Source organism: Gaeumannomyces tritici, assembly GCF_000145635.1.
Source record: "Gaeumannomyces tritici R3-111a-1 unplaced genomic scaffold supercont2.2, whole genome shotgun sequence".
Taxonomy (NCBI): domain Eukaryota; kingdom Fungi; phylum Ascomycota; class Sordariomycetes; order Magnaporthales; family Magnaporthaceae; genus Gaeumannomyces; species Gaeumannomyces tritici.
In genome coordinates this window covers 2,315,502-2,331,811 of record NW_008804546.1, presented here as the reverse complement: position 1 = coordinate 2,331,811, position 16,310 = coordinate 2,315,502, and the positions used below count along the sequence as shown (strand labels likewise).

General features: G+C 57.8%; 6 protein-coding genes across 6 annotated transcripts in view; 3 read left to right on the top strand and 3 right to left on the bottom strand.

Moving 5' to 3' along the window:
- The first annotated feature begins 1,218 nt into the window (after nt 1-1,218).
- On the top strand, nt 1,219-3,018 carry GGTG_03303 (hypothetical protein). Its single transcript, XM_009221082.1, has 2 exons — nt 1,219-2,109; nt 2,184-3,018. The coding sequence occupies exons 1-2, from the start codon at nt 1,367-1,369 to the stop codon at nt 2,698-2,700; spliced, it is 1,260 nt and encodes a 419-aa protein (XP_009219346.1). The 5' UTR covers nt 1,219-1,366; the 3' UTR covers nt 2,701-3,018.
- An 18-nt stretch (nt 3,019-3,036) lies between these two features.
- Nucleotides 3,037-4,762, bottom strand: GGTG_03302 (hypothetical protein). Its single transcript, XM_009221081.1, has one exon. The coding sequence runs from the start codon at nt 4,664-4,666 to the stop codon at nt 3,071-3,073; it is 1,596 nt and encodes a 531-aa protein (XP_009219345.1). The 5' UTR covers nt 4,667-4,762; the 3' UTR covers nt 3,037-3,070.
- Nucleotides 4,763-4,903: 141 nt separating this feature from the next.
- Nucleotides 4,904-7,390, bottom strand: GGTG_03301 (hypothetical protein; the record flags this gene model as incomplete). Its single annotated transcript, XM_009221080.1, has 6 exons — nt 4,904-5,320; nt 5,399-5,549; nt 5,637-6,081; nt 6,168-6,237; nt 6,340-7,048; nt 7,320-7,390. 6 exons carry the CDS (start codon nt 7,388-7,390, stop codon nt 4,904-4,906), a joined length of 1,863 nt encoding a protein of 620 aa, XP_009219344.1.
- Nucleotides 7,391-7,648: 258 nt separating this feature from the next.
- On the top strand, nt 7,649-9,674 carry GGTG_03300 (hypothetical protein). The gene is made up of 3 exons (XM_009221079.1): nt 7,649-8,188; nt 8,257-9,230; nt 9,312-9,674. Exons 1-3 carry the CDS (start codon nt 7,746-7,748, stop codon nt 9,470-9,472), a joined length of 1,578 nt encoding a protein of 525 aa, XP_009219343.1. The 5' UTR covers nt 7,649-7,745; the 3' UTR covers nt 9,473-9,674.
- GGTG_03299 (hypothetical protein) lies at nt 9,633-11,323 on the bottom strand. The gene is made up of 5 exons (XM_009221078.1): nt 10,878-11,323; nt 10,741-10,812; nt 10,612-10,636; nt 10,153-10,502; nt 9,633-10,089 (listed from the first exon to the last, which is right to left on the bottom strand). The coding sequence occupies exons 1-5, from the start codon at nt 11,038-11,040 to the stop codon at nt 9,887-9,889; spliced, it is 813 nt and encodes a 270-aa protein (XP_009219342.1). The 5' UTR covers nt 11,041-11,323; the 3' UTR covers nt 9,633-9,886.
- A 1,363-nt stretch (nt 11,324-12,686) lies between these two features.
- The window catches only part of GGTG_03298 (cation-transporting ATPase pacS), a gene marked incomplete at its 3' end in the record, with an annotated part of 4,064 nt that continues 440 nt past the window's right edge, over nt 12,687-16,310 (top strand). The window contains exons 1-3 of the mRNA XM_009221077.1: nt 12,687-13,205; nt 13,287-13,355; nt 13,467-16,297. Coding sequence (XP_009219341.1) covers nt 12,875-13,205; nt 13,287-13,355; nt 13,467-16,297 — 3,231 coding nt within the window. The 5' untranslated portion in view covers nt 12,687-12,874. The remainder of the gene's footprint in view (nt 13,206-13,286; nt 13,356-13,466; nt 16,298-16,310) is intronic.

Genomic DNA, 16,310 nt, shown 5'->3' with positions numbered 1-16,310 from the left:
TTAAATTTATAATTTTTAACGTGCTTGGTTCGGGCCTTTATTGTAAAAAAATTAAAATTTAAGGTTTCGTTGGCTTGTACGTTGTTCGGGAATTTTAAATTAAGGTTAACCTGGTTTTAAATCCTTAAAATTAATGCGTTTTAACGGAACGCCGTAAATTACGTAAGCTATTGTTTTTAATTTTTAAATAACGTTATTACGAAAAAATCGTTATTCGTACCATTTATAATTGGTAATAACCGAAAGTTCGTAAAAGTAAAGCGGTAAAAAACAAAGGGTTAAAAACTTTAAAAGCGTAAAAACGTAAAAATTAAAAAAATAAAATTTAATAAAGGTTTTTGGCAACGTTCGGAATTAATAACGAAATTTATTTCGGCAAAAAAAACTTTATCGAAAAAGGTTTTAAAAGCGTAAAAATTTTTTCGTAAAAAAATTGCGGAAAGGAAAAAAAAGATAAACGCGCTTGGAAAAACGCGTTTGGGAACGATTTAATAAAAATAATAAAAAGGGAATAAATCCGTACTGTTAAGCCTTTTACTTTACGTTAAAAGGTTTAAAAGTTGCCGGGCTTATAATTGTTGCAAGCAAAAGGGATAAGCACGGTATAAAGCTATTCCGGTTAATATGCTTTAAAAAAAAAGGATTTAAAGTGCAAGGTCCCGTAAAGGCCTTTGCCTTTTATATATACGTAACTCCCTGTCCTTTTTGCTTATTAAGCTTCCTTCCTAACGCTTGGAAGCGTTATACGCTTCCAGGCAGGGGGACCGCTTTTTCGATGCTTTAGGCATCTGATATTTATGCTTAAGGCTTCCTTATGACAGTATATACTGTTTACTTTGTGACAATTCTGTAAAGGGGCTAGCGATTGGTCAATCGCAAATACACTTAAACAAGTCTGGCAAGGCGTGCCTACAAGGTGAAGCCTTGGCTGTGATTTATCAGGCTTTTCTATCGTCTGAATGGATAGATCTGCTCTGGGCAAATTGGGCTAGCCACTCGCCCTTTTCTTCTGTAAATTTTTGCCCTACCATATTTAACACAACGCTCCTGATCGGCCAAGCTAAAACGACGTTGCGCTGGTAGCATAGTACCCCGGGTCCGAAGCAGCCGCCGGCTTTGGTGCTTGCGGAGGGCTTGGTTCCGTTTCACTCAGCGGGGCATGGTCCTGTGGGCGATGTGCCTGAATGCTATTCTCATCGATCGGCGATAGGAGTCACCGCTGAGACATTTTGCGCCTGGCAGTGGCGCATCGTGGCAGCCTGGCTTGGTTGTTTTCTTTTGTCCTCGCTGCAGCATGTGATCAGGTTGACCTGTTTGCAGAATCCTGCTTTACAAACCGTGTCGCTTCATTCTACGAAAGGCCATCATGCGCTTTGCATCGGCGGCCTTTGTTGGCTCCCTGGCTCCGGCAGTCCTCTCTTCCCCCAGCCTCGACTTGGTCGGTACATGCCAATGGAGCCAACAGCTTCGCCTTTGGGGCCCAGTGGCGACGACCCCGGGCAAGACCACATGCGACAACAAAGAACGCGAACGCGACAGCCGGACAGCTGGCTGGAGCGGTCCGCACGCATGCGTCGGTGTCTACTGCGTGCACGCAAACGCCGAGCTGGGCGACGGCATTGTCCTCTTTACGACGGACAGGAATGCCAAGCGCGTCATGGACCTGCGGCCGACGGCGCACGACGCCCTTGAGAGCAGCAGCAGCAGCAGCAGCAGCAGCAGCAGCGGCAGCAGCGGCCTGAAGGACCCGCCGTTTGCGGAACGGGCACTGCCTGGGAAGGGCCTCGGCCTCGTGGCGAAGAGGCCCATCCGCAGGGGCGAGCTCGTCATGGCCGAGGCGCCAGCCATGCTTGCGCAGAAGAGAGTGCTGGAGGACCGCTCAGGGCGGTACATCGAGGCGCTGGGCTCGGCTGTGCGCTCGCTCCCCGCCGCCCGTCGCAAGGCGTTCATGCGACAGGGGCGGTCGGGAGACGGGGTTGGTGGCTACGAGATCCTGGACATCCTCCTGACGAACTCGTTCCGGCTGGCGCTTGCTGGGGAGGGTGAGGCAGGGTTTCACTACGGCAACTTCCCCAGCGCGTCGAGGATAAATCACGACTGCAGGCCAAAGTATGTCGCGGTCGGCCCCTACTTTCCGGTGTCTTTAGGCTGGCTAACACGTACATGGGGTCCCCCCACCACAGCCTCGTTTCACATACAGACGGGAATCTCGTCTTTCGAGCGTATGCAGCCAGGGCCATCGCGCCTGGTGAAGAGCTCACCATCTCCTATATCGACTCGCTCGCACCAGCTGCCGAGAGACAAGCCCACACGCGAGCAGTTTGGGGTTTCGTCTGCGGCTGCGAGCACTGCCGGCTGTCAACCGCCGAAGCCTCATCTTCCATTTCCCGCATCCGGCGCCTGGCGCGGCTGGAGGAGGATCTGGCCAAGCCCGAGAAGCTGGACGAGCGGCTTGCCATGGCCCAGGAGCTCCTGGATATATACGGGGTCGAAAGGCTAGAGGGCAAACTGAGCAAGCCGTACAAGCTCGCCGCTTTGAGCTACTGCATGCTTGGGATGGAGGATCCGGCCCGGCGCTACGCCTCGCTTGCGGCGGAGGCGCTGGCATTGGAGAAAGGCAAGGACGCCCAAGATATGAGTGCGGTGCGAGCACTGGTCGATAATTTGAAAGAGCATTCCTGCTGGCCGGTTGGAGGTTAGCCCCCTGTGGGACCTGGATCGGTCTAGCACGCTTGTACCATCAAACGGCTCCCTTAGCCAGGTTAGCACCCCCGTTCGGACAAGCCCACCCGAGCTTGAGGTCAGGCAAGTCACCGATCCGAGCAATGGCAGCCATTTGGATCTACAGACACGTCAATTCCCCATTGGGGTTGTCGGTAGGGATGTGGGCAAGTCTGGTGAGTGATTCCTGCAGTGTTACCGGGCTTTAATCAGTGAGAAAAATGGGTGTTGTTCAAGCCTACACTCTATGTCTATGTCTATATCTATCTGGTTAAAATGCACTATACTTTCTTCCCCTCCTTCCATTCCTTCCTCCTCCGGTCCATTCCGCATCTGAGCCCTCCGGGTCTTAATTCTCAAACGGTTCAACGAACTTCCACATGTCGTAATTCTCAATCTGGTCAAAGTCCACTAGGACAAGTTTACCTCCGTTCGGGTTCAACAAAGGTGCTAGCGTGGTCTTCCAGTCGACTGTAGGACCAATGCCGTGGTGGGGTTCGCCGTACCGGTTAGTGTTATCAAACGCGCTGGACGCGGTATTGAGGCCGGCAACTACCAGTAGATCGAGACCTGGGTGCGCAGGGACTTGCTGTGCGAATCCCGCGCGGATCTGGGCGAACCAGTTTTGGACAAATCGCATGGTGTCGGCATCCTCGCTGGCCATGGCGGTATTCGGGGTTGGGTCATTGCGTCTGCGTGCCCCTACCCCAAAGGACACCTCCTGGGCTTGGCCAGATCTGAAATCCCAGACCTCCAAAACAAGCGTCCTAAGCCGTGTCATGGTCGCCCATTTGGCCTGGTTGAAGACCACTGGTGGCGTAAGGGGGTCCGCAATCCTCCGATCCCACGGCGCGTTCACGCTCCTCCTGTGCGGCCACACCATCCAGTTGAGATCGGGAATGTTGCCGCCAGCCGTGCGCTGGGTGGGGGCAATGACCGTCGGCCCTAGCATCAGGCAGACCGGCCCGCCCATCCCGTCGACGATCTGCTGTAGACACTCCGCGGCCAGGTGCTCCATGTTCTGGCCGCGCTCGTTTGTGCCGGCTTGCCGGACTGCTCGGTTGTGCGCAGCGATGGACCTGCACGATATGATTCCGTAGTTGTTGCGCGTCGCGCTGTTTGTTCCGCACTCCGCAGCGAGCCGGGCGGGTCGCAGGGCTCCGAAGCCCGTCACATCCATGCACTGGTCCGTGACTGGGCATGTCATGTAGCCTTTGAAGATTAGGTCTTGGGTGGCCAGCGGCGGAGGGCCATTGATTTCGAACTGCCCTTCGTAGATGAAGATGCTGTTACCGCCGGCGATGGCGTGGAGTGTTGCAGCCCAGTTATTCCCTAACCCATGCCTGGCGTCCCATCTCACGACAGGCACATCCAGGTGTCGGTAAGGCGCGATTGGGCCTCCAGGGATTAGAGGACCAGCAGGATTTTGACATTTGGCGCGGAAGTTCGGGGGGGAAGGGTACTGGACACCTCCAAAGATCTGCATGTCCTCCCTTCGCGCCAGGTTCCCATTTGGAGGGACCTTTACTCCTCTGAAGGACGGGTTTGGGCGGCAGTGGCCCCATTTGGGAGCCAGGAACTGAAGGAGGCAAGAACTGCCGTTGTCGTGACGGGCTAGGAGAAGGGCATCCTGCGCTGGATCCCTCACATACACTCTGCAGGCCCTCTTCTTCCTCGCGAATGATCGGTTGAAATCCGGTAGTCCACCCAAAATGATAGGGGCTTCGGCCCGGGCGGCCATTCTTCGAGTCTGTGGAGACATTGTGGTATTGGTTGCTCTTCGGGTGGCTATATAGTGCTGGGTTTGAGTTGCAAGCTTATGGTATCTGACTGTAGAGAAGACTTGGTAAAGAGTCGCTGCGAGGAGAAGATGTTGTGTTGTTCTTCGTTTTAGCATATTTTTCCGGGGAACCCTCTTCGATTTAATACTTGCTTGTGGCTCCATGTAGAGTCGCAGGTTTTGGGAGCAAATAAGACTGGTTTGGTTAACGCAGACATTTCTTTGTCTTGTTAAGACATCAGAAATAACAGCAGCATCTGCCAAAGTCAACAAAGGCAACCGATGGTCAAGTGACCAACGGTCTTTGATGCGATTTTCTAATTTTACCTTGGGGTTTACGGAAACGTCGAGGGATCCATCGAACTCCCGTATCTAGTCTTTCATCGACGGAGATGCCGATGCTCACGTGTAAAACAACTCCCACTCTCCTTGCTCGATATTGGCTTCGTCCGGAAGGGCGCAGCCAGTGCCAATGTCATACCGAAGCGGAATTCTCCACTCCTTCCTGACACCAGACTGCTCTGCTCCGTCCTTCCACTCTCCCTGGACATGCTCGATGGTGAGCGTGAGCCCGCAAGCTTGATCACGGCCACTCCTACCCCAGACAGACAAGTACCACCGGTAGGAGCCCGGCGTCTGCGTCTCCTCATTGTCTACGACAAAGACGTCGTAGCAGTTGAGGTACGACAGCATCTCGTCCGTGCCCCTGCGTTTCCCATGGAGCGGGTCGCAGACCACCTTGAGGGCGATCTTTTCGAACCGGTTTCCCTTGCCCATCTTGCGGCCCGGATAGCTGCCGCCTTCGCCGCGCTCAACTAGCTAGAGTGTGATGACGAGGTTGCGCTCGGGTTAGCCTGGTAAAATGTTGACGGGGAGTTCATAATAACAAAGTCTTACCCCGATGGTAAGTGCCGGAAACTCATTACACCAGAGTCCGTTCTTGGTGAAGCATGACTGTACACCAAAGGCTGCGCCCTCTTTCAGCCACTCCCTCACCGTCGTGCTCGTGCTCGCCGCATAAACGGCACCACGAGCAATCAGTCCAGTGCTACAGGAATCCCATGATAACCAGCCGGTCAGCAACGTAAAAATATTTATGGGTTATGTGGGACCGTTGGTCTTTGGCGTTGCTTACGGATCTTCTATATGGAGCCCCTCGAGCTGGTTGAGAAAAATGGGAGCCGTCTTGCCGTCCGGGTCCAGAGTGCTGACCAGAGAGCTGACGTGTGTGTAGATGCAGTGCGTGTTGAAGGTCCCACCAGTGAAGACCATGGCAAGATTCTGGAGGGAATTGACCTTGGCGAGTCGGGAGACAATCGGGCGGAGCTTGGACTCGAGATCATCTAGGGCCCTCTTGAACGCTTTGTCGAAGCAGCGTCGGGCCTCACGCGGGATGAGCTCTGTGGCATCCCCTTGGTGGTTGAGGCGGATGGTGGCATCCGGCGACTGGACCATCGCTTTGATGTCGGCAAAGTCGCTCAGATAGGACCCCAGAACATTGTCGTCGCTGGCGCGTGGGTCATGTTTTCTGAGAGCTTCGGCAACCGCCATCTCCCACAGCTCGCTGCCTCCAAAGCATCCTAACGCTACCTGTTAGAACGGATAATAATTGAAAAATGATATATATGCATATGTGTGTTTATCGCAATCAGCGGAGTGTCTTTACCAAAGGATTCAAGTTCGATAGCCGTGAGGACTGTGCCTTCGTCGCGACTAATTTCGACCAGGCAGCCATTCTTTATAGATGACGAAATGATTAGTTTGTTTAATTGCTGGATCGTGACAGCACCCTGGAAGGAAGAGTAAGAGTATGCCCTGTTTGCACGGCGATTACTCACCATGGCCGTCCCACCAATATCAACGACCAGGAGCATGTTGCGTTGTCCAACCAGCTTGGCCAGCTCACTGTTCTCGTGACTTAGCTGCTCTTTGACTAGGGAGCGAGCCATCGCCTGGGCCTCGCTGACGTCAAAGAACTGCGAGGCGCAAACATGGCCATCGAAGACGCCTTGAATAATGCCAGAGTAAATGTGATCGACCCTCTCGTCATTGGCCCAGTTCGGAACAGTCATGGTGATGGAAGTCAGCTCGTAGTCCTTCATCTCGCAGTAGCTGAGGATACGGCCCTTGATATGCTCAAAATGCGCGATCCAGATCTTCATGAGCTTGAAATTGAAGTTGTTGGGGTCCTTCTCCTTGAACCTGACGAGATTCTCATGATATCGGGGCATCAGACGCAGTAGGGTGTGTCGCGGCTCTCCCGTGTCTGTATCTTCTTGTTCGTCAAGAATAAGGGAGGCTAGCTTGAGTGGAACGCGGTTTGGCGATTGCTGGATCTCGAAGGAGGAGATTGACTCCTCGCCCGAATGTCCCAGGAGACAGAAGGCAGGAAAATCAGGAATCGTCTGGGAGCCACGAACCCGGTGCTTGGAGTCGAATTTGTTGCGGGCTCCGAAACACTCGCTCACCACCTCTGGCTTGGCGTCCTGTCCTTTGAGCAAGAGGCGAACTCGAGTGAAAGTAGTTCCATGGTCAATGCCGAGATGCCTAAAGTTGTCACCGATTAGTTTCTGATAGAGCCCTATATTGAGGTGCAATGATGTATGGGAATGATATGACAAAGTACGGACACTGGCTGAAGCCTTCGGGCGCGTTTCTTCCCTCGCGGAGGCATGCTTGCCAACCGATATGATTCTTCGGTGAGAGTGCTGAGGCAATCAAGTTGGTGAACGATGTTAAATCGACGAGCAAAAGTTGAAAAACTCTTAGAATAGGAAACGCTACCTTTGGCCAAGCGTTGCTGGATGCGGTGCCTGACTCCTGTGGTTGGTGGCAGGTTTGAAGTTGCGCCGACTTGAGGTTCGAAAGAATCTCCGTCTTTTTCCTCATAAGAGTTTCCAGTTGGGGAGAATTAAGCTCCTAGTCTGCCAGCACCAGTTTAAGATGTTTGCTTTGCGGCGTGTGAGTCATATCCTTTAATCCTTAATGCGGATCAACTATAAAGGGAAGGAACGAACGAATAGAAGGAGCTGACGGGGGAAGGGTAGCACTCCCCTCTCCCCGCTTTTCTTGTTCTATAAAATATTCACCTTCACCTCAAACTTCTGTCTCTTTTTTTTCTCCCCTATCAGCAAATTCTTTCCCTTCCGTTGTTGCATTTTCCACACGATCAAGAAACTATTTTAGCTACAATCTGCATTGCGAAGCCCTGGCTTCCTGCAAGAACCAAAGCACACAAGCAGCCATGGCTGGTTCGTCTCACGAGGAGGTTCAGGCCACGGACTCTGGGGAGCCCTTGGAGAACAGTGAGGCCCTCGGCACTGGTGAGCCATCAGAGGCCATTCAGAGGCCGAGCATCAATGAGCCCTCGGATGAGGCCAGTGTCGCTTGTCATTCGCCTCATCCACCAACTGGCTTGGATGAGCCTGGCGACACCAGCAGCGATCAAGATGTTGTGGCAGAGCCCCCCAAGCCTAGCTTCACGGACCCTGAGAACAATCCTGAGTATCAGCGCCTCAGAGGAGTCCAACTTGAGATTGCGGGTAAGATGCTGGCGCTGGATTGCGGAACCACTGATCCAGCCAAGACCGCAGCCTCGCTTGCACTCTACCCAAAACGCTATATCGACATTTCCAACGACGAGTGCCAGGTCATCTGCTACCATCATGGCAGCGAGGGCGGTGGCTGGTATGCCTATCTTTTTTATCGCCACGTGCCGTCGTGAGGACTGCCTGGCTAACCAGACTGTTTTATAGGCTGGAGCGTCTAAAGAATGAGAAGGCGACATTGGAGAACGAGAATAGCGAACTTGTGGCCGAGAATAGAAACCTGAAGGCCGAGAACAGGAACCTCGGGGCTGAGAAAGACCGGCTTGAGACTCGCGCCAAAGCGGATGCTTCCGAAAAGCTATCTCTGAGATCAAAGTTGGCGATGTCCAATTTGAACAAGAAGTGGCTTGTGGATGGCATGAGGGGCCTCGAGGCGCCCGTCCATGACGTATTTCAGACGCTTCGGTGCAGCGTGCAGTGGTACGAAGAGTCCGAGAAGGCTGAGAAGACTGAACAAGCCGAGAAGGCTGAGCGAGCCAAGCTAGCCAAGCTGGGTAAAAAAGTCGAATTGGCGGAGCAGGAAGAGCAGGAAGAGCAGGCCAAGGGGGAAGAGCACATCCAGCCTGGCATTTCAAGCCAAGATGCTGCGTCGGCAGTACTTCAGCCGGCCCCCGATTCACCCAAGCCGGCGCTCGAACCGCGCGAGGTGTCCGAAATGCCCGAGCCTGCCGACGCGCCGGGTCCTTCGGCGCCTGGTAGCACCAAGCGGAACGGCGACCACGAGGGCGGCGCCGTGGCCAACAAGCGGCCCAAGACAGCCGGTGAGAGCACCGGCCAGCGCAAGCCCGAACTCCTCGGCGCCTTCGGCTCGATCGGCCTTGCCGATATCGGGTACCTCTTTGACCTAACGCGCAAGGTGGTCCCGGAAATCGCCTGGACCCAGGTCCTGGAGATGAAGCCCATGCCCCGAGGGTTCCGCTGGCCCGAGAGGTCGGACCAGATGTGGATCCTGCGCTGCCCGTTCCACCTGGACCGGAAGCCCTGCCCGCTGAGCGGCAACACGGGCTGGTACGACATCCCCCCGACCGGTGGTTGGGGCTTTGGCGTGAACCACCTCTGCGCCGAGCACCAGTATCCGCATCTAGACCTCAAGACCCTCATCGAGAGGCACGGCACGAGAAGTGAGTCATGTCAACGTCCCGGTGCTGGGTTGTCGAGAGACACGCTGTTTGGGACGATTTTGCTAACCGTGGATTCTGCAGTTATCCCTAATTCCTTCTATTATAGAATGCTGCCGCCCAACTTCGCGGCCAAAGTCGAGGAGGAGACCAATGATGAGGATGCCAAGGCAGACAGGATCCAGAGGGCCAAGCACATCGCTGTGCAGGCCCGTGTGTTCAGGAAGAAGTTCCGGGGCGACTGATGCGCTACTCGGGGGATGTCTTTTCCCCTCAGGCCAACGGGACGAAGAGTGGAATAGGCAGTGCTTCCCTTGGGCTGGCTACGACTAGTTTTTGATAGAAAAGATACATAGTCGCATTGTAGCCCTAGTAGTGGCCTCGCCTCGCCATGTTCTGACATGGGGCAGCAATCCCAACGTTCCTATTTTCTTCACGGAATATCTCCGACTGCATTTTGGGATGCGCGGCAGGTGGAATTACTATGGTCGGCAATCTGGGAGAGCACACTGCAGGTTTCCAATCGTCTTTTGCTGCTTCACAGCTTCTTTCAATGCGGAAGAAGAAGTAGTTTGGATGGACATTGTCGTCGTAGTTTATATCTAACTGGAACTCATTCTGCAGTGATTGATATACAAGCTACTGACGCGCCTTGATGTCTACATCCAGGCGTTGAACCACCTGACGGCCTGGAAGAAAGCGGCCTCCTTCGCGAACTTCTGCTGGGGGTCCGACACGTTTGCGCGGACGCCGAAGCCGTGCGAGGTGCCAGAGTAGAGCGAGACCTGGAAGGGAATATCGGCCTGCTGCAGGAGGCCCTCTGCGGCGTGGCGGCGCTCGGTGCTGAACAGGGAGTCGTTTTCTGTTGCCGTTAGCCGGTGCAAAAGAAAAAGAGTTATGGGGGTGATGGGGGGTTTGGGCTTACCAGCAGCCGCGATGCCGGCAGGCTTGGTCGCGGCGACGATCTCGCCGTCCTCCAGGAGGCTAGGGTGGGCGGCGAAGGCGGCGTCGAGGCCCTTGCCCTTGGCGGCGAAGCGGAACGAGTAGCGGCCGCCGTAGCAGTAGCCGGTGCCGCCGACAACCTTGGCGCCGAGGACCTCACGGAGGTACTTGATGCTGGTGGCGAGCTTGGGGTCCGTGACGCCGGCGTTGTACTTGGCCAGGAAGGCGGTGCTGTTGAACCCGGGCTTGTTGAGGTCCTCGGGGGCCGGGACGCCGTCGAAGAGGTCCGGGGCCACGGTCACGAAGCCCGCGCGGGCGAACGAGTCGGCGAGGCTGCGGCGAGGTGGTCAGCTTGGGACTGCGTCCTTTGGCGGGAAATGCGGCGGTGGATGGCTCCAGGGGTAGTGGTGCAGGGCAGGACACGGGTTGCGCTTAGGCTTACAGCTTGTTTTGCGCGAGTTGGATTCCTGGATGCGAACAAAAAGGAGACCGGGATCGTTAGCTAGTGCTTAGCATGGACAGTCTGAAGGCAGGCGTAGTCTGGCTATGAGCAATTCTGAAATTTCCGTACCAAACACATCGGTAATGTAGAGAACGGCCTTGTCAGCCTTCTTCCCTTTCGGCTTGGTTACGTAAAGGGTCACTGGCCGTCGTGTCAGCGACGAGCTCTTCTCCGTCTGGTAGCTTTGCATGTATATGCAGACTCACAGCCTTCGTACTTGACTTCCTCGCCTACGGGCGTCCCCTCGTGCTTTACGATGGAGTCGCTCATCGGCTCATACTCGGCCACGGTCTTGTAGTTCCACCAGGCGCTGGCGTTGACGCCGGCCCCGAGCAGGGCGACGGCGGATGCGAACTGGACAAGCTTCATGGCGGCGGAGGAATTGAGTTTGACCAAGGGCCCAAGGTTCTTGGGTGTGTGGAGACGGGGGACTCGATGGGATGAGCGGTGCCTGGGGAGTGAAGGGGAGGAAGAAACAAGTTTCACGGGCGGCCGGGACAGCGGGTTAAGTGCTTTTTGGGATCTACCCGGCTCCAGGAACCAAGGATCTCGAACCCCAAGATTTCTGACCGATTCCGCTGGGCGCCGTCATGGCAGGCCCAATCAGCGAGCACGTTATGTTTTGACGTTATCGCACGTAGCGAATTATGTGAATCTACCGCTAGGGACTAGCAAAGTACAGGGTGCAAAATACTACTTTGCCGTCTGAGCGCTGCTCCGTTCTGCGGATCTCTTCCGTTCGTGGAAAGTGGCTCGCCGACGTCACTGCGAGATGCATCTAGCGACCAGAGAGACCCCTCGCTCCCCCTCGCCGCCATCGATTTGTCAGACAGGTGGGGGTGCATGCCGGGCGGGACTTGGCCAGCCGGCGGGGGGATGTGGGCAGGCTTAATTTGAGCACGAATCAGCCGGCGGTGGGAAGGGGGGGCGGGCACGGAAGAAGTAAGGGTGCTTCGTCAGCGCTGGGCGAAGTATCGGAATGCCACGAGGGCGGTTGGGCGCCATGGATGGAGGGTGGGCTGCTCGCTGGCCGCTCGCTGCGGCGGTTCGGCGAGTGGCCTGGCGCGAGAGCAGGGACCGTAGAGGGCAGAAGGGGCAGCACTTGTCTGCTCGTTTTGCTTGTTTTGCTGGACTCCGATACCTGACATGCATTGGAGAAGGAAGCATAGCCAGCTAATAGGTAATTTGCCCGAGCGTTGACTCCAATACAGTCTTGCTGCTGGTGTTTCGTTTCCACGGTTGACCAATCGATGCCTTTGTGCAGCTTCACAGCAACCCAAAGTCGGGGTTGGTTGACACGGAATTCAGGACCAAGATACTCGGTGATTGGTCAATTGAGGCACTACCACATTGTGGATGCACAACACAAGCTTGTAGCTTATTCTTGCCCTGTATTCCATTGTGGGGGCATCAAATACGAAGCCTCCAGGCTCGGGCAGTTTCTGTGCGGGGCGTTTCGCACGTGGCATGTCTCAAACTCAATCAAGCCTCCAGCCCAGCCCGATGCGAACGGCGCCACGGTCAACGTCTCTGGAAGGTCAATTTCTCTGGGGGGAAGCTGCTTCTGCCAAGCCGTCACCGGCTCCTCCCGTCTTGGAAAAGTGGCACGGGCACATCGGTTCGGCTTCCTTGGGGCAGTTTCTGTCTTCTCGTAATGGATCCGGAACGACAGAGGAAAGCGTGGCGTTCACCTCAGCAACGTTCACCTTGACCAAGCATCCACCCCAATCACAGGTGGGGCTGCATGTGTATGTAGGTGCAGGTGGCGTGGACAAAAACGGTGAGTTGGGTGCCCCTGGAAACGGTGACTGTGTTTAGTGCGTCTTTGTCGGGCGTGATGAGCCGAGATCCTGCGAGGGTCGCGCCAATCACAGCACCCGCCTCAGCACCTCCCGCTTCTGGATTCCTCGGGAATTCTCGGTCAGGGCTGCAGAGGCGGTGGGCTAGGGGATCAGCCCATGCGACTCTGGTAAAACAGCCCGCGTTTGGTCCCTATCTGCCTCCCACCCGCACTCCCGCTTCGCTCTGAGCAACTTATTTAAAACAAGCTTGCTCTCCCGTCCGAACACCCCATCCCTGGGCTGCTAGAGCACGAAGCTGGGTCCCGGGAAGAAGCTTGATCCAACGCTAGAAACATCACTAGAAGCATCATCGTCGTTAAATTCTCTTCACAACACACCCTCACCTCCCTGTCCCTGTCGCCATGGGATCCGGCTGCTGCGGAGGCGGCGGAGGCTGCCAGGACAAGCCGGCCGAGCCACGTTGCGACGGGCCCGCAACCGCCTCGGACGACCACGCTCGCGCTAGTCGCGAGCTGGACGGCGATGAGCCCGGCCCCGAGCACAAGGGCGCAGCTGACAGCTGCTGTGACACTTCGGCCGACAAGTGCTGCAGCACTCCCGGCGACGACTGTTGCGACACGCCCGGCGACGACTGCTGCGACGACGAGACCTGCTACGAGGCCGACAGCGCCTCGACCGCGCCCTCCACCAAGACTCTTGAGTGCTGCAACACCAACGAGGAGCACTGCGACGGTTCGTGCCGCTGGCTGACCTGCCACAGGCCCTGCCGCTATCCCGTCTCTGTCATGGCCTCGTGCTGACCCACAGAAACAGTGAAGTGCATTTATGCCGCCGCCACGGCTGAGTGCGAGAAGACCTGTGATGACGATGCGGCTCATGATGGTACGTTACTCACACCTGCATCTCCATTCTCTCCCCTCTCTCTTTGCCCATATATGCGCCGCGGTGATGGCACAAGTGCTGATGCACATCATGGCACATCGCCGACTGCAGCTGCAACCGGACACGAGCACGCCCACGACCAGAACGGTCACCACGGCTCTGCGTGTAACTCGCACGTTGCCAAGGCCTTTGAGCAGTACAGCGCCTATCTGGAAACGGCCCGCTGCATCTGCCGTAGCATCCTCGAGCGTGGCCTGCCGTCGGCCGCGTGCTGCGGCGAGCAGCAGCAACAACAACAGCGACAGCAGCGCCAGTCGGCACCGCAAAAGTACCAAGCCAAGCGCTCGGCTACGAGCATCACGGCCATCAAAGCCAAGAACGGACACGGCCTGGATGTCGCCGAAGCCGAGACTACCGCTCACGGACTGCGCAAAAAGGCTGCCCATCACCACCACGGCATGAAGCGCCGCCACAAGGCCAAGCAGCACCATCACGTCCACGCTCACGACCACGGCAACATGGCGATTGGGGTGGTCAAGGAGGACAACGAGTCCGATTGCTGCGGTGATAGTCACGACCATGGTGACCACGACCATGGTGACCATGGTGATGGTCACCACCGGGCCGAGCCCATGTTTGCCAACATCCGCAAGACCACCGCAGCCCCTGTCGACGAGCAGGACATCGAGAATGATGCGGGAGCGCTTGAATACATCGCCCTCACCGTCGACGGTATGACCTGCTCTGGCTGCGGGAACAAACTCGAGCGCACCCTGAAGGCCGCATCCCCAGGAGTCAGCGGCGTGCGCGTCAACTTCGTCATGGGCAGTGCCGAGTTCACCCTCGACTCCTCCCACGGCGACAAGGCCGAGGACGTGATACGCATCGCCGAGCGCGCCACCGGCTTCAGGTGCGCCCGCATGTCTGACGGAGACCAGACCCTGGACCTCCTGGTGGCGTCGAACCGGGCTGCTGCCGCCCTCTGCGACTTGGAGGTCCACGGAGTGACCCAGGTCGCGCCCCTGGACAAGAAGCGCGTCCGCGTCACCTACGAACCCGCCGTCATCGGGCCTCGCACGCTGCTGGAGCGCATCGGCGACCTCTCGGCCGGGCTGGCCCCGCCCAGCGACGATCCGTCCGTCTCGAGCGGCCGCAAGCGGCTGTGGGACCAGCTCATCAAGACCATTGTGGCGGCCGTCTTGACACTCCCCGTCCTGGTTCTTGCCTGGGGCAAGGAGAGCGTACACGTCGACCCCATCACGAGCGCGTCTGTCTCCATTGCTCTGGCCACGCTGGTCCAGCTCGTGGCAGTTCCCGACTTCTACCACCCCGCCATCTCGGCCCTGATCCACTCCGGGTCCGTCGAGATGGACATGCTCGTCGTCATCAGCATCACGGCCGCCTACGTCTACTCGCTCGTAGCCTTTGGGCACCGCGTGGCGGGGACCCCGCTCGAGACCCAGGAATTCTTCGAGACCAGCACCCTGCTCATCACGCTGGTGCTTTTCGGCCGCCTGGTCGCCGCCTTTGCGCGCATGCGCGCCGTCGCCGCCGTCTCCCTCCGCTCCCTCCAGGCCGCCACGGCCCTGCTCGTCGTCGACGCGCCCGAGAAGGGCCAGCAGCCGAGCGAGGTCGAGATCGACGCCCGCCTCCTGCAGTACGGCGACCGCTTCAAGGTCCTGCCGCACTCAGCCGTGCCCACCGACGGCATCGTCGTGAGCGGCGCGAGCGAGGTGGACGAGTCCATGCTGACGGGCGAGGCCGTCCCCGTCGCAAAGGCCAAGCACGACACGGTCGTGGCCGGCACCGTCAACGGGTCGGGCGCCCTCGTGGTGCAGCTCACCAGGCCGCCCGGCAAGAACACCGTGACCGACATCGCCCGCCTCGTCGAGGACGCGGCCAACTCCAAGCCCAAGATCCAGGACGTCGCCGACCGCGTGGCCGGCTGGTTCGTGCCCGTCGTCACCTCGGTCGCCATTGTCGTCACCGTCGTCTGGGTCCTGGTCGGCCTCAAGGTGCGCTCGTTCCCCGCCGGCCGCGCCGTCGCCGACGCCGTCACCTACGCCGTCGCCGTGCTCGCCGTGTCGTGCCCCTGCGCCCTCGGCCTGGCCGTGCCCATGGTCCTCGTCGTCGCGGGCGGCATCGCGGCCCGCGGCGGCGTCATCATCAAGTCGGCCGAGTGCACCGAGATGGCGCGCAAGGTGACCGACGTCGTCTTTGACAAGACGGGCACCATCACCGAAGCCGAGCTCGACGTTCTCGAGACCGAGTACCCGCAAGCGCCGACCATTACTGAGGCTGAGGCGGCCGGCATCGCCCGCGCCCTTGCCGCCGGCAACAAGCACCCCGTCTCGGTCGCCGTCGCCAAACACCTCGAACAGCACACAGCCTCCCCCGTCGACGACGTCCACGTGGTGCCCGGGTCCGGCATCGAAGCCAAGCACAACGGCCTCGCGCTCCGCGCAGGGAACTCCGAGTGGACTGGTACCGCGTCCGACCCGACCGTGACGCGCCTCCAGCAGCAGGGCATGAGCATCTTCGCCGTGGCCCTCGACGGGAAAGCCATCGCCGTCTACGGCCTCCGAACCCGCCTCCGGCCCGACGCCGTCTCCGTGGTGGCCGGGCTCCAGCGCCGCGGCATCACCGTCCACCTCGTGTCGGGCGACCAGAGCCGCGCCGTCGCGTCGGTCGCCGCCCAGGTCGGCATCCACGCCTCCAACGTGGCCAGCCAGAACACGCCGGCCCAGAAGCGCGAGTACGTGGCCGACCTCATGGCCGCGGCCCCGCCGTCGTCGCGCAAGCACAAGAAGCGTGTCGTCATGTTCGTGGGCGACGGCACCAACGACGCCGTGGCCGTGGCGCAGGCCGACGTGGGCGTGCAGCTCGCCGCCGCCGCCGCGGGCAGTTCGGGCGCCTCGGCCGCCGCCGCCGCGGGAAGCGAGGTGACGCGCGGCG